This window comes from Mustelus asterias, chromosome 7, assembly GCF_964213995.1.
Source record: "Mustelus asterias chromosome 7, sMusAst1.hap1.1, whole genome shotgun sequence".
NCBI lineage: Eukaryota > Metazoa > Chordata > Chondrichthyes > Carcharhiniformes > Triakidae > Mustelus > Mustelus asterias.
Genome location: NC_135807.1, coordinates 140343928 through 140356210, shown reverse-complemented (window position 1 = coordinate 140356210; position 12283 = coordinate 140343928). Strand labels below are relative to the sequence as shown.

Genomic DNA, 12283 nt, shown 5'->3' with positions numbered 1-12283 from the left:
ATTTGAATATCCATGTTGAAGAAAATTGCATCTTTAAATTGGATATAACTGGCATGAGAAAGCATAATTCAAAGGAACTGGAGAGAAATTTAGGAACATTATACTCAATAATCTTCACTCAGTTTTTATACACAAAGAAATAGATTAGCCCAAATAACCATTGTGGGAAATCGCAGAGCTATGATTTCTTTATGTTTGAATGCTGTAATTTAGTAAAGATCTCATGGTCCCTCCCTTGTTTCAGTGCCATACGTGGCTGTACTTGGGCCATTCCTCACTTTCTTTGGAAGTACATGTTTTGATATGAATCAAGATTTACCCTTAGCCAAATTGTTGCTGTTTTTGGATTCTGTTTTAATTTCATGGGCATTTCATGCTATTGTTGAACAATTAATTATTGAATTAAGAGGAATTAGTACACAGAAACAGTGAGCTTTGTGCATTCAGATTCTACCACTAGGCAACTGTGAAGCTGGGCAAGAATTTGCTGGTATGGCATTCCTAAAATTGCAACTTGGAGATCAGGAGTTGATATTTTTCCATTCTTGGTCATTATTCAATCTCACACAACTTCATCCAGTTGTTTCCTATTAAAGCCCTTATGCTTTTGGGAGTAAAACTTTCTTATAGTGGTGTATTGGTCCCTTTAAGAACTAAGTTTCTCTGAAAGAACTCTGGTAAAGCACCAACTTTCCAGTAAATTATCATGTGACCAAGTTGCATGGGAGATAAACGATAGGATAATATAGAATCAACAAGAAGTTAATCATGGGGTAAATAGATTGTGGGTGAGGCTCTGATCTCGGGCAGGACTTTAGGTTTTAGTTTTACAACAATCTGGCTGCAGAGCAAGGAATACCTCTTTTTAGCAGAGTTCATCCTACATTCGGTGTGCTGGCTGAAAAAGTTGAAACCTCTTGTAATTGAAGGATTCATTGCAGTGAGTTAGGCATCTGGGATAGCCAAGCTGAGAAGAGAGAGAGTTTTAGTTGCAAGTATTAAAGAACAGTAGAACCAGGAGTGTTTGAAACAGAGGTGGCTACGCTTAAGATGATCTCAGCGTGTGATTTGAATGAGGAGTTTATAACTGAGACAGGAGGAAATTGGAAGGGGACAACCTTGCCAGAAGTAAGCAGAAGGCCTGAGAAATCTCAGCCCTTGTATAAATTTTTGAAACAGTACTCAGAGCAAGTGATTAATCTTCCAATGTCTGATAATTATCTGACTTGAGTTATTGCTGGTGGGGGAAACAGGAGGAGGGGGAGCCAAATGGGTGTAGAAGGAAAACTGAATTAAATAGTTTGGTTTAAAGTGTAAGCATGTGTTTGTGATACTTTTAATATCTTTAACATAACTAGCTATTTAAGATAAGAGTATAGTTATTAGTATTCATGTTTTTAGATTGTTGTGTAATAAAATTCTTTTGATTTAAATCATGAACTTTGTGGCTTCATTCTTTTAGTAAATACCTGTGTTTTCAGATTGTTTAAAAATATACACTTCACTGATCTCTAGCAAGATCTTAACATTCTAATTAATTCCTGGAGTCCTGCCTCCTATACTCAGAGGACCAGTTTGTATGTTGATTACACTCTGTAAGGATGGACTTGGTGACATTGGTCTATAATTTGCCTCTTAGCAGATTGATCTGGTGTCCATGATCTATCCTCACAAAGTAACACTGAATTAGCTGATATATAGGCGAAAGAGAGCATTGGAGATGTTCTAGCAAGTCGCATAACTTGGGAAGTAGAGAGATTTTTAAACTGAATTGTGGGGGCAAGGGATCAAATTTGGGAAGGTGTGGTAAATCAAAGGATAGAGACAAGGCAAGAGAAAAAGATACCAACATGGGAAATGATAAACACACCATGACAGGAAGACAGCGAGTACGTCAAAGAGTAAAATCAGCAGATAAGACAAGACGCAACAAAGATAATAAAACTACAAAACTAAAGACTCTGTATCTTCACATACATAGCATTTGAAACAAACCAGATGAAGTATGTTGCAAATAGAGATTAATAAGTACGATCTGATGGGCATTCCAGAAAAATGGCTGCAGGATGACGTAGACTGGGACCTGAATATTGGTGGGTACATAACATTTAGGAAGGACAGTAAGGTAGAAAAAAGTGGCGGGTGGGTCTGTTAATTAATGACAGCACTAGCGCATTAGAGAGGGAAAACCTAAGTTCAGGAAAGCAGGTTGTAGAAGCGGTTTGGGTTAAGATGTTTGGGTTAAACTGTTAAGATCCTGAGGGATCTTCACAGGGAATGGATGACTCCTCTCGTTAAATAATCTAGAATGGGGGGTCATTGTTTAAAAATAAAGGGTCACTTGTTTAAGACAATGATTGAGGAGAATATTTTTCTCTGAAGGTTGTGGATTTGGCATTCTCTTCCTCAAAAGGCAGTGGGAGCAGAGTCTTTGAATATTTTTAAGGCAGAGCTAGATGGATTCTTGATTGACAAGGGGGTGAAAGGTTAGTGGTAAGTAGGAATGTGGGGTTGAAGTTATAATTAGATCAGCCATGATCTACTTGAATGACAGAGCACGTTCAAGGGGCCAAGTGGTCTACTCTCCCTAATTGGTACATGTGTATGTTGGTACCTGGATAAAGTTCCTAGTCTTTATGGCAGTGGAGATGTGGCTTTAAATGTCAGCTCAAAGTCAAAGAAAACATTTAAAGTTCCACAGCAGCACATTTAGCCTGGTCCATTGGTAATCAGAATCTGGAAGGCCGTTATTAAACTGAGTGGGGAACCAGCATTCTTCCCAATTCTGGATCCCAGTCTTAGAGAAAACAATTTTGAAAGAATTACTTTTAAAAATTCTACTGTCCAGTACCTAGGTCCTAGTTCTCAAGTTTCAGCTTGTGTATTAAACATATTTACGGAGACAAGAAATTTAGCATTTACAATATTGTCCATTGCATGGGTGTCTCAGTTTTGAACAATAATGCAATGATGCTGACAGTGATACAGAAGTGGGAACAAATATAAAATAATGTTTTTTAAATCAGGTCAGCTATATTTTATGTGAAAGGTGGTATTAAGCCTGTAAATATTTTTATTTTTTTCCTGTTCAGGGACTTGAAGGGAGTAGTGGTGACTTTAAGTGACAGTGGCCATTTGCAGTGTTCATACTTGGGCACAGATCCTTCCTTCTTCCAAGCTCCAAAGGTGGAGTCCAGAGAACTGGCTTATGAGGAAATGGACACAGAAATGAAAGAACTTCACAAGGTCATCAGGGAAGCTACAAAAACACAAGGTGCACAAATGATCAAAAGTGATGACACGAGCAGGCTGAAAAATGTTCCTTTTTTTAATGTGTGTGATCCGCAATCTGCTGGTAACATTGTTCTGAAAGCTTTATGCAGCATTAACACCCATTGATTATAATGGTTCACATAACAGCTAACAGGCAGGACTTTGCAGTAGCAATGGCATTTGCTGTTATTACTCCTCTGAACCTTGACAGCTACTTCAAGTCTGCATGTGCGCGGTTAAACACAGGAATCCAGAAGATGCTGCTAGTGATTCTATGTCTTTCTGGGATGTGTTGTTGATGTCCCTGAAGACTGCAATTAGAAGTCTCTGAACTGACAGGAACAATCACTGAGATGTCCCTTTACAGAATTAGATTCACTGTAAAAACCTGAATTTTTAACAGCATACTAATTCACAATTGCTGCTGAAAAACCTCTCTGACCCAGGAAAAACCAACTTCATGTTAGAATGTCAATTTTCTTCTTCATAATTAATTTTCACACTTTTGATTCTTTTTTAAATGTTTATATTTTAGCTTCTACCTTAATCCCACATATAAGTCTCAATCTTTATTTCACTCCATAAAATTATATTAAAAAGGGAAGGATAAGACTTGCTGGGGAAGTAAGGTTGCTTGGATTGCTCCATGGAGTGCCTGCATAGACTCAATGGCCGAGTGGCCACCTTCTCTGCTGTTAATCACTCTGATCTGTATGTGTAATTTCCTTGTTTGCTATTTGTGAGAATACTTTCATGTGATTGGCTGCTTGCCCTGCTTGATGGCATCACTATTGGGTTCTGTAGTCTTGGCGTCAGATTCACCACACAGAGATAGGGCGATCTTTGTGGATACTCGTTTTCAAGGATAGAGGCAAGCACTGTCACTACTGACCTCAAAATCCATATGACCATTTAAAATTACTTCACCGCATGCTTTTGACTTACTTTAACAGCTGATAGAAACTTGCATTGAAGATGTAAAACATCAATGCACTTTTTGTAGCATAAGATGTACTGAATCTTAAAAATTGAAATACATAAACTAAATAATATATTTTTACAGATTGTGAAATTAGTTGTATTTAACCAAAAAGCTGTGGTGCTTGAATCTGAAGCCCAAACTGAATGCGGAATGCATTCGCCAGGCCAAGTCATGTCTGACGAGTAGAGATAGGTCTAGAACTTTCATCAGAGCTGCAGGATATTACAAATGAGTAATATTTAAAAAGGAGAAAAGGTAAAATAAAATTACACACTTTTACACACAGGAGAAGCAACACAGCTAGCAGAGAACTTGTAGAAAGCAGGAGACAGGATATGAAAAATCGATCCCCTCTACTTTGTGAAATTGTGGAGAAAAATCAGTACTTTGTTCACCCTGCTGCAAAGTTTCATCCAATGCAAAAATCTGTCTTTCTCTTTCAGATATTGACTGGCACACTTCGCCTTTTTAATATTTTCATTTTGTCTTTTATCTAATTTGTGATGGTGTCAACTGTATCCCTTCAACACAACAAAAAATGCTCTTTACTAATGTTAGATTGTGTGAATTTCCATTGAAGTATGTGGAGACAGTAGGTTGTTGACTTCACTCTTGTTTGATCAGAATCTATTTGGAGCCTCCTCACTGTTTCATCCACTTATTATGATGTTTTGGTTATGTTTTTAATGGCAACAAGATGAAAAATGTTAGTTTGTGAGGAATTGGAATACTTTTCATTTTGGAAAAGAGCATCCTCTGGTGTAATATTTTCTAAGTTCTCATGTCAGCCATCCTGTGCACTTGCTGTGGAAAATTGTCAATTAGTGCATGTAATATGTGCCCATAAAGAGGTGTTCATCAAATCAGTCAGGCTTAGATTTAAACCTAGGTTCCAGGGGTAAAGAGACAGTACATGTCCTCCTCCTAATCAACTTCTGCTATCATTCATAGTACACACTTGTCTTAACTGAAAATCTAGTGTCCTCAAATTGCAATACTTTCATGTGATTACAATTCACAAGCATTGAAAGAGAGTTTCTTATCTTATTTAGCAATAAAAACAGAAAACTCTGGAATTACTTAGTGGGTCTGGCAGCATCTGTGGAGAGAGAAACAATTAATGTTGCAGGTTGATGAGCTTTATTAAGAACTGAAAGGTTAGCTCTACCACAAATGCTGCCAGATTTTTGGCATCTGTACTATTTTGCTTTATCCTCATTTAGTTGTGCTGAATTAAAATACAACAGTATTAGGAGGTTTACCCGAGTTTAGACAGAAAAATAAAACAGGAAAGTGACCTGATTAATGACCATCAGCATAATGCCGTGAAAACTCAGCCTATGTCTAGGGAAAACAGCTGATAACACTAATCACAATACTGTTGCTGATTTACCATTGGTAGGAAATGTTCAACATTTCTCTACAGGAGCCAAGAATGGTGGCTAAGTGGACATTAAAGAGAGGAAATAAGGGAAATGAGAAAAATAGAAGACATAATCAATCTTGAGGTTGTTGGTCAAAACAACATAAACATTTTTGGAAAGCAGCCATAACTTACATAACTCCCTCCTCCCACTGTCTAAATTTTGGAACTTAACATGTACAGCTTGAAATATCCCAATTAGTTAAGTTAAAACAGTTTATTCATAATTATTTTATTTAGTAAGAGTAATAACCAAAACTGTATTTGGGAAGTAATGTTAATTTCAGGTATGCATTGCTTCAACTTCTCATTTCTGACAACGATGATTATCCCAATCCCCTAATTTTTGGCCCAGTGTTATCTTACGGTTTCTGTTTTACTGCAAAAGGCATATATTTTGAATGTTCTGCTAGTAGATGACATGACTGATCAAATTCATTAGGCCTTTGACGTACTCTTGATAATGAAAGATTAGTTTGAATTTCAAATATGGAAATGTTATTTAAAGGTGTAATGTATTGAAGGCAATTGCATTGTTTCTGTTGCAATATTGTCCCCTTTTCTTTCAGATATTTTGCCCAAGGCTGAAAACGATGATGATTTGAAAGTGACTGTTACTGTCTCCCCAAGCCTGGATGCAGTTTCTGTATGTGAGGCCAAATAAGTATTAAGGCATTTTTTTGTTTCACTTTTTGGACACCAAATGGCAGTGTAATGTGAGGGGGGGATAAAGGAAATCAGTAACTGGTCAAACAGCAATTTCCCATGAACAATGTTAAGTGCTTTGAGCTTCAGTTTCTATGATAAACAATGGAAATAATTCAGACAGGGAAGAAAGACTGAAAGCCTTTACTATTTGCTAAGAGAGTAAATATATCCTACCTATCTAATTCCACATTCAATGGCCATATCTTGAAAGTAATATTAAAAATTAAGCAAAAAAAAGAGTCTGAGCTGGCTTTGAAATTTATAGTCATATAAAGGACTTTTGTTTGTAGTAGAAAAGATGTAATATCACAGTGACAGCTTATCATTTAACAAGCAACCCAGCAAGAGAGATGAGGGTCTGCCATGTAACGCACCAAGAGTTTGTAAAATCAGATAATGCTGATCCAGTATGGAATGAACCTTTAATTTGAGTGGTGCTTTGATGGAAAATTGGAGACTGTAAAAGTATTAAACAGATGGAATGATTGGTGATTTATAGTGAGTTTACTGTTATCGCTCGTTAAACTGTTGCATGCTGATACAGAAAGCTGTCAGGCATCTGAGTTAATTAGCACTTAATGAAGAAAGCTATTTCTTTTTTTTAAAACAGCAAGCAGTTGATAACAGAGTCGATGTGGCAGTCCCTTCCACCTCACTGAAGGTATTGTACCATTCTTATGGTGAGATGGAATTATTGGTGTCAGAGAGTTAATATAACATGAGAAATGTACAAGGGAAGAACAAAATATTGTCACCTTCCTGCCAAAGCTCATTGCAAAAGTATTCAGAGCGAACTCACTCGGTGTCAGTGCAAAGTGAAATTCCAGAGTCAGGGTGCAACCGAAGCATTGTTCTAACTAGCAGTCATGGACATCAGTTTGTCTCAGAGTATTCTAGCATCAGTTCCTCTCCACTGGTAGGGACCTCGATAAGCTTGCTTTGACAGTTGAAAAAAATGCTCTGGAATTGAAGAACAATTGGAAATGAATCTAAATCCCATTCCAGAACACTGTAGAATGCTTTGTTTTCAGCAGCTTGTGTTGAAGTAGCACCTTTGGTGCAACAAAATGCTCCAAGGCACTTCACAGCAGCATTATGAAGCCACATAAGGTGATATTATGGCAGATGGCCAAAAGCTTGGTCAAGTGGGTAGCTTTTATGTAGCATCTTAAAAGAGAAAAAAAAGATGTGGAGAATATAGGGAGGAATTTCAGAGCATGGGGCTTAGGCATCTGAACACACAGCCAGCAATAGTGGAGAAGTTAAAATCAAGGAGTTGGAATTAGATGAACGCATCTGGGTGTAAAGTGAGGGGGGGCGCGGGGAGAGGTGGTTACAAAGATTCAAAGAACAGTACAGCACAGGAACAGGCCCTTCAGCCCACCAGGTCTGTGCTGACACAAATGCCTCTCTAAGCTAATATTTTCTTGCCTCTACGTGGCCCATATCCCTCTATTCCCTGCCTATTCATGTATCTATCCAAATGCTTCTTGAACGTTGTTATAGAATCAGCTTCCACCACCCCCTCCGGCAGTGCATTCCAGGCATTCACCACCTTCTGTGTGAAAAACTTGCCCCTTACATCCTTTATAAACTTTCCCCCTCTCACTTTCAACCTATGCTCCTAGGTTGACCCTCTGACTACCCACTCTGCCCAAGCCTGTCATAATCTTGTAAACCTCTATCAGGTCCCCCCTCATCCTCCGACGCTCCAATGAAAACAATCCAAGTTTGTTCAATTTTTCTTCTTAGTCCATATCCTCCAAACCGGGAAACGTCCTGGTAAATCTCTTCTGCGCCCTTTCCAGTGCATCAGCATCCTCCTGGTAGTGTGGCAACCAGAATTGTACACAGTACTCCAAATGCAGCCTAACCAAAGTCTTATACAGCTGCAACATGATTTTCCAATTCCTATACTCGACGCCCCAGCCGATGAAGGTCAGTATACCATACACCATCTTGACCACCTTGTCCACCTGAGTTGCCACCTTCAGGGAACTATGGATCTGCACGCCTAGATCCCTCTGTATGCTAATATTTCTAAGAGCTCTACAATTTACTGTATACTTTCCTTCTCCAAATTGCAACACCTCACATTTATCCAGGTTAAATTCCATATGCCATCTTTCAGCCCAGGTCTCCGGCCGATTTATATCCTGTTGTATCCTCTGACAATCCTCACTATCTACTACTCCCCCAATTTTTGTATCCTCTGCAAATTTACTAATCAGACCACCTACATTTTCCTCCAAATCATTTACATATATATATATATATATATATTACAAACAACAGAGGTTCCAGCACTGATCCTTGTGGAACACCACTTGTCACAGACCTCCAGTTAGAAAAGTACCCTTCCACTGCTACTCTGCTTTCTATGCCCAAGCCAGTTTTGTATCCATCTTACCAGCTCACCTCCGATCCCATATGAATTCACCTTCTATATCAACCTGCCATGAGGAACCTTATCAAAGGATCAAATGGGGCGGCACGGTGGCACAATGGTTAGCGCTGCTGCCTCACAGCGCCAGGGGCTTGGGTTCGATTCCCGGCTTGGGTCACTGTCAGTGTGGAATTTGCACATTCTCCCCGTGTCTGCATGGGTTTCCTCCAGATGGTCTGGTTTCCTCCCACAGTCCAAAGATGTGCGGGTTAGGTGGATTGGCCAAGCTAAACTATCCCTAAGCGTCAGGGGGACTAGCTAGAGTGGATGCGTGGGGTTGTGGGGTTAGGGCCTTGGTGGAATTGTGGGGTTAGGGCCTTGGTGGGATTGTGGATGGTGCAGACTTGATGGGCCGAATGGTTGCTTCTGCACTGTAGGATTCTATGATTCTTCAGTAAAGTTCATGTATACAACATCCACAGCCCTGTCCTGGTCAATTTTTCTTGTCACTTCAAAGAACCATACAGCACAGGAACAGGCCCTTCGGCCCTCCAAGCCCGCGCCGCTCCCTGGACCCAACTAGACCATTCTTTTGTATCCCTCCATTCTCACTCCGTTCATGTGGCTATCTAGATAAGTCTTAAACGTTCCCAGTGTGTCTGTCTCCACCACCTTGCCCGGCAGCGCATTCCAGGCCCCCACCACCCTCTGTGTAAAATACGTCCTTCTGATATCCTTGTTAAACCTCCCCCCCCTCACCTTGAACCTATGACCCCTCGTGAACGTCACCACCGACCTGGGGAAAAGCTTCCCACCGTTCACCCTATCTATGCCTTTCATAATTTTATACACCTCTATTAGGTCACCCCTCATCCTCTGTCTTTCCAGTGAGAACAACCCCAGTTTACCCAATCTCTCCTCATAACTAAGCCCTTCCATACCAGGCAATATCCTGGTAAATCTCCTCTGCACTCTCTCTAAAGCCTCCACGTCCTTCTGGTAGTGTGGTGACCAGAACTGGGCGCAGTATTCCAAATGCGGCCGAACCAACGTTCTATACAACTGCAACATCAGACCCCAACTTTTATACTCTATGCCCCGTCCTATAAAGGCAAGCATGCCATGTGCCTTATTCACTACCTTCTCCACCTGTGACGTCACCTTCAAGGATCTGTGGACTTGCACACCCAGGTCCCTCTGCGTATCTACACTCTTTATGGTTCTGCCATTTATCGTATAGCTCCCCCCTACGTTAGTTCTACCAAAATGCATCACTTCGCATTTATCTGGATTGAACTCCATCTGCCATTTCTTTGCCCAAATTTCCAGCCTATCTATATCCTTCTGTAGCCTCTGATAATGTTCCTCACTATCTGCAAGTCCAGCCATTTTTGTGTCGTCCGCAAACTTACTGATCACCCCAGTTACACCTTCTTCCAGATCGTTTATATAAATCACAAACAGCAGAGGTCCCAATACAGAGCCCTGCGGAACACCACTAGTCACAGGCCTCCAGCCTCAAAGAACGTAACCAAGTTTGTGAGACACGACATCCCCTTCAAAAAACCATGCTGTCTATCACTAATAAGCCTATTCTCTTCCAGATGTGAGTACATCCTGTCTCTAAGAATCTTCTCCAATAATTCCCCCGCCACTGATGTAAGGTTCACAGGCCTGTAATTCCCCGATTGTCTTTTCTACCCTTCTTAAACAGAAGAGCAATGTTAGCTACTCTCCAATCCCCTGGTACCTAAAGAGAATAAGAAGTTTAACAACACCAGGTTAAAGTCCAACAGGTTTATTTGGTAGCAAAAGCCACACAAGCTTTTGTTAAACTTCTTACTGTGTTTACCCCAGTCCAACGCCGGCATCTCCACATCATGACGACCTAAAGAGAACACAGTAAGAAGTCTCACAACACCAGGTTAAAGTCCAACAGGTTTATTTGGTAGCAAATACCATAAGCTTTCGGAGCGCTAAAGAGAATACAAAGATTTTGTCCAAGACCTCAGCAATTTCCTCCCTCACCTCTCTCAGTATTCTGGGATAGACCCTATCTGGCTGTGGGGACTTATCCACCTTAATGTTTTTCAAAACCTCCAATACCTCCTCCCTTTTTATCTCAACATGTCCTAGAATGTCAACTTTTCTACACTCACCATCCACCACATCCTTCTCCTTTGTGAATACTGATGCAAAGTATTCGTTAAGGACCTCACCCACCTCATTTGGCTCCACACACACATTCCCTCCACTGTCCTTGAGTGGACCCACCCTTTCCTTAGCTACCCTCTTTCTCCTTATATACGCATAGAAAGCCTTGGGATTCTCCTTAATCCTGCCTGCCAAGGACATTTCTTGGTCCCTTTTTGCCCTTCTAAGGTTCCCTATTTAAGCTCATTCCTGCTATCTTTGTATTCCTCGAGAGCCTTATCCATTTTTAATTTCCTGAAATTTATGTATGCCTCCTTCTTCTTTTTCACTAAGCTCACAATCTCTCTTGTCATCCAGGGTTTCTGAATCTTGCCAACTTTATCCTTCATTTTTACAGGGACATACTTGTCCTGAATTGTTAACAATTGACTTTCAAATGACTTCCACATATCGGATGTAGATTTACTCACAAACAGCCACCCCCATCTACATTCCCTAGCTCCTGCCTAATACTGTCATAGTTAGCCTTCCCCCAGTTTAGTACTTTCACTCTGGGACTATTTCTATCCTTTTCTACAAGTATCTTGAAACTTATAGAATTGTGATCACTGTTCCCAAAATGGTTCCCCACTGAGGCATCAATCGCCAGTCCAGGCTCGTTTCCCAGAACCAGGTCTAAGATAGCCCCTTCCCGAGTTGGACTATCAACATATTGTTGCAAGAAGCACTCTTGGACACACTGAACAAACTCTGCCCCGTCCAAGCCCTGGCACCAAAGGAATTCCGGTCTATATTGGGGAAGTTAAAATTGCCCATCTCAACAATCCTGTTTCTATATCTTCCCATAATCTGCTGACATATCAGTTCCTTCACTTCACGCTGGCTGTTGGGGGGTGTGTAGTACGACCCTAACAGTGTGATTGCACCCTAAGTTCTACCCATATAGCCTCATTGCGTGATCCCACCAAAGTGTTCTCTCTCTGTATAGCCGTGACATTCTCCCAAATCAGAGAAGCAATACCCCCACTTCTTTTGTCACCCTCTCTATCTCGCCTGAAACATCTAAATCCTGGAATGCCAAGCTGCAAGTACTGCCCTTCTTTCATCCAAGTCTCCGTAATTGCCACAACATCATAGTTCTATGTAGTAATCCAAGCTTTAAGTTCATCCGCCTTACCTGTCATACATCTTGCGTTAAAGCAAACACACCTCAGACCATCTGTCCTGTCATGCTTTGTACACCCTCCCTGTATTTTATTTCTCTTGGTCTTACTGAACCCATTCACTGAGTTCTCCAGTCTCTGTACTGTGGCCCTTTTTGATTTTTGTCTTTGGTTTCTCTGATTTTCACTTTTCC

General features: G+C 40.5%; 1 protein-coding gene across 3 annotated transcripts in view; it reads left to right on the top strand.

Moving 5' to 3' along the window:
* Positions 1-12283, top strand: part of bbs9 (Bardet-Biedl syndrome 9) — a 384043-nt gene that overhangs the window by 54179 nt on the left and 317581 nt on the right. For 2 of the 3 annotated variants that reach the window (XM_078217174.1, XM_078217173.1), the window contains exons 10-12: positions 3093-3274; positions 6248-6324; positions 6997-7047. In XM_078217174.1, the coding sequence (XP_078073300.1) occupies positions 3093-3274; positions 6248-6324; positions 6997-7047 (310 nt within the window). The remainder of the gene's footprint in view (positions 1-3092; positions 3275-6247; positions 6325-6996; positions 7048-12283) is intronic. The other variant, XM_078217175.1, reaches the window with a different exon arrangement.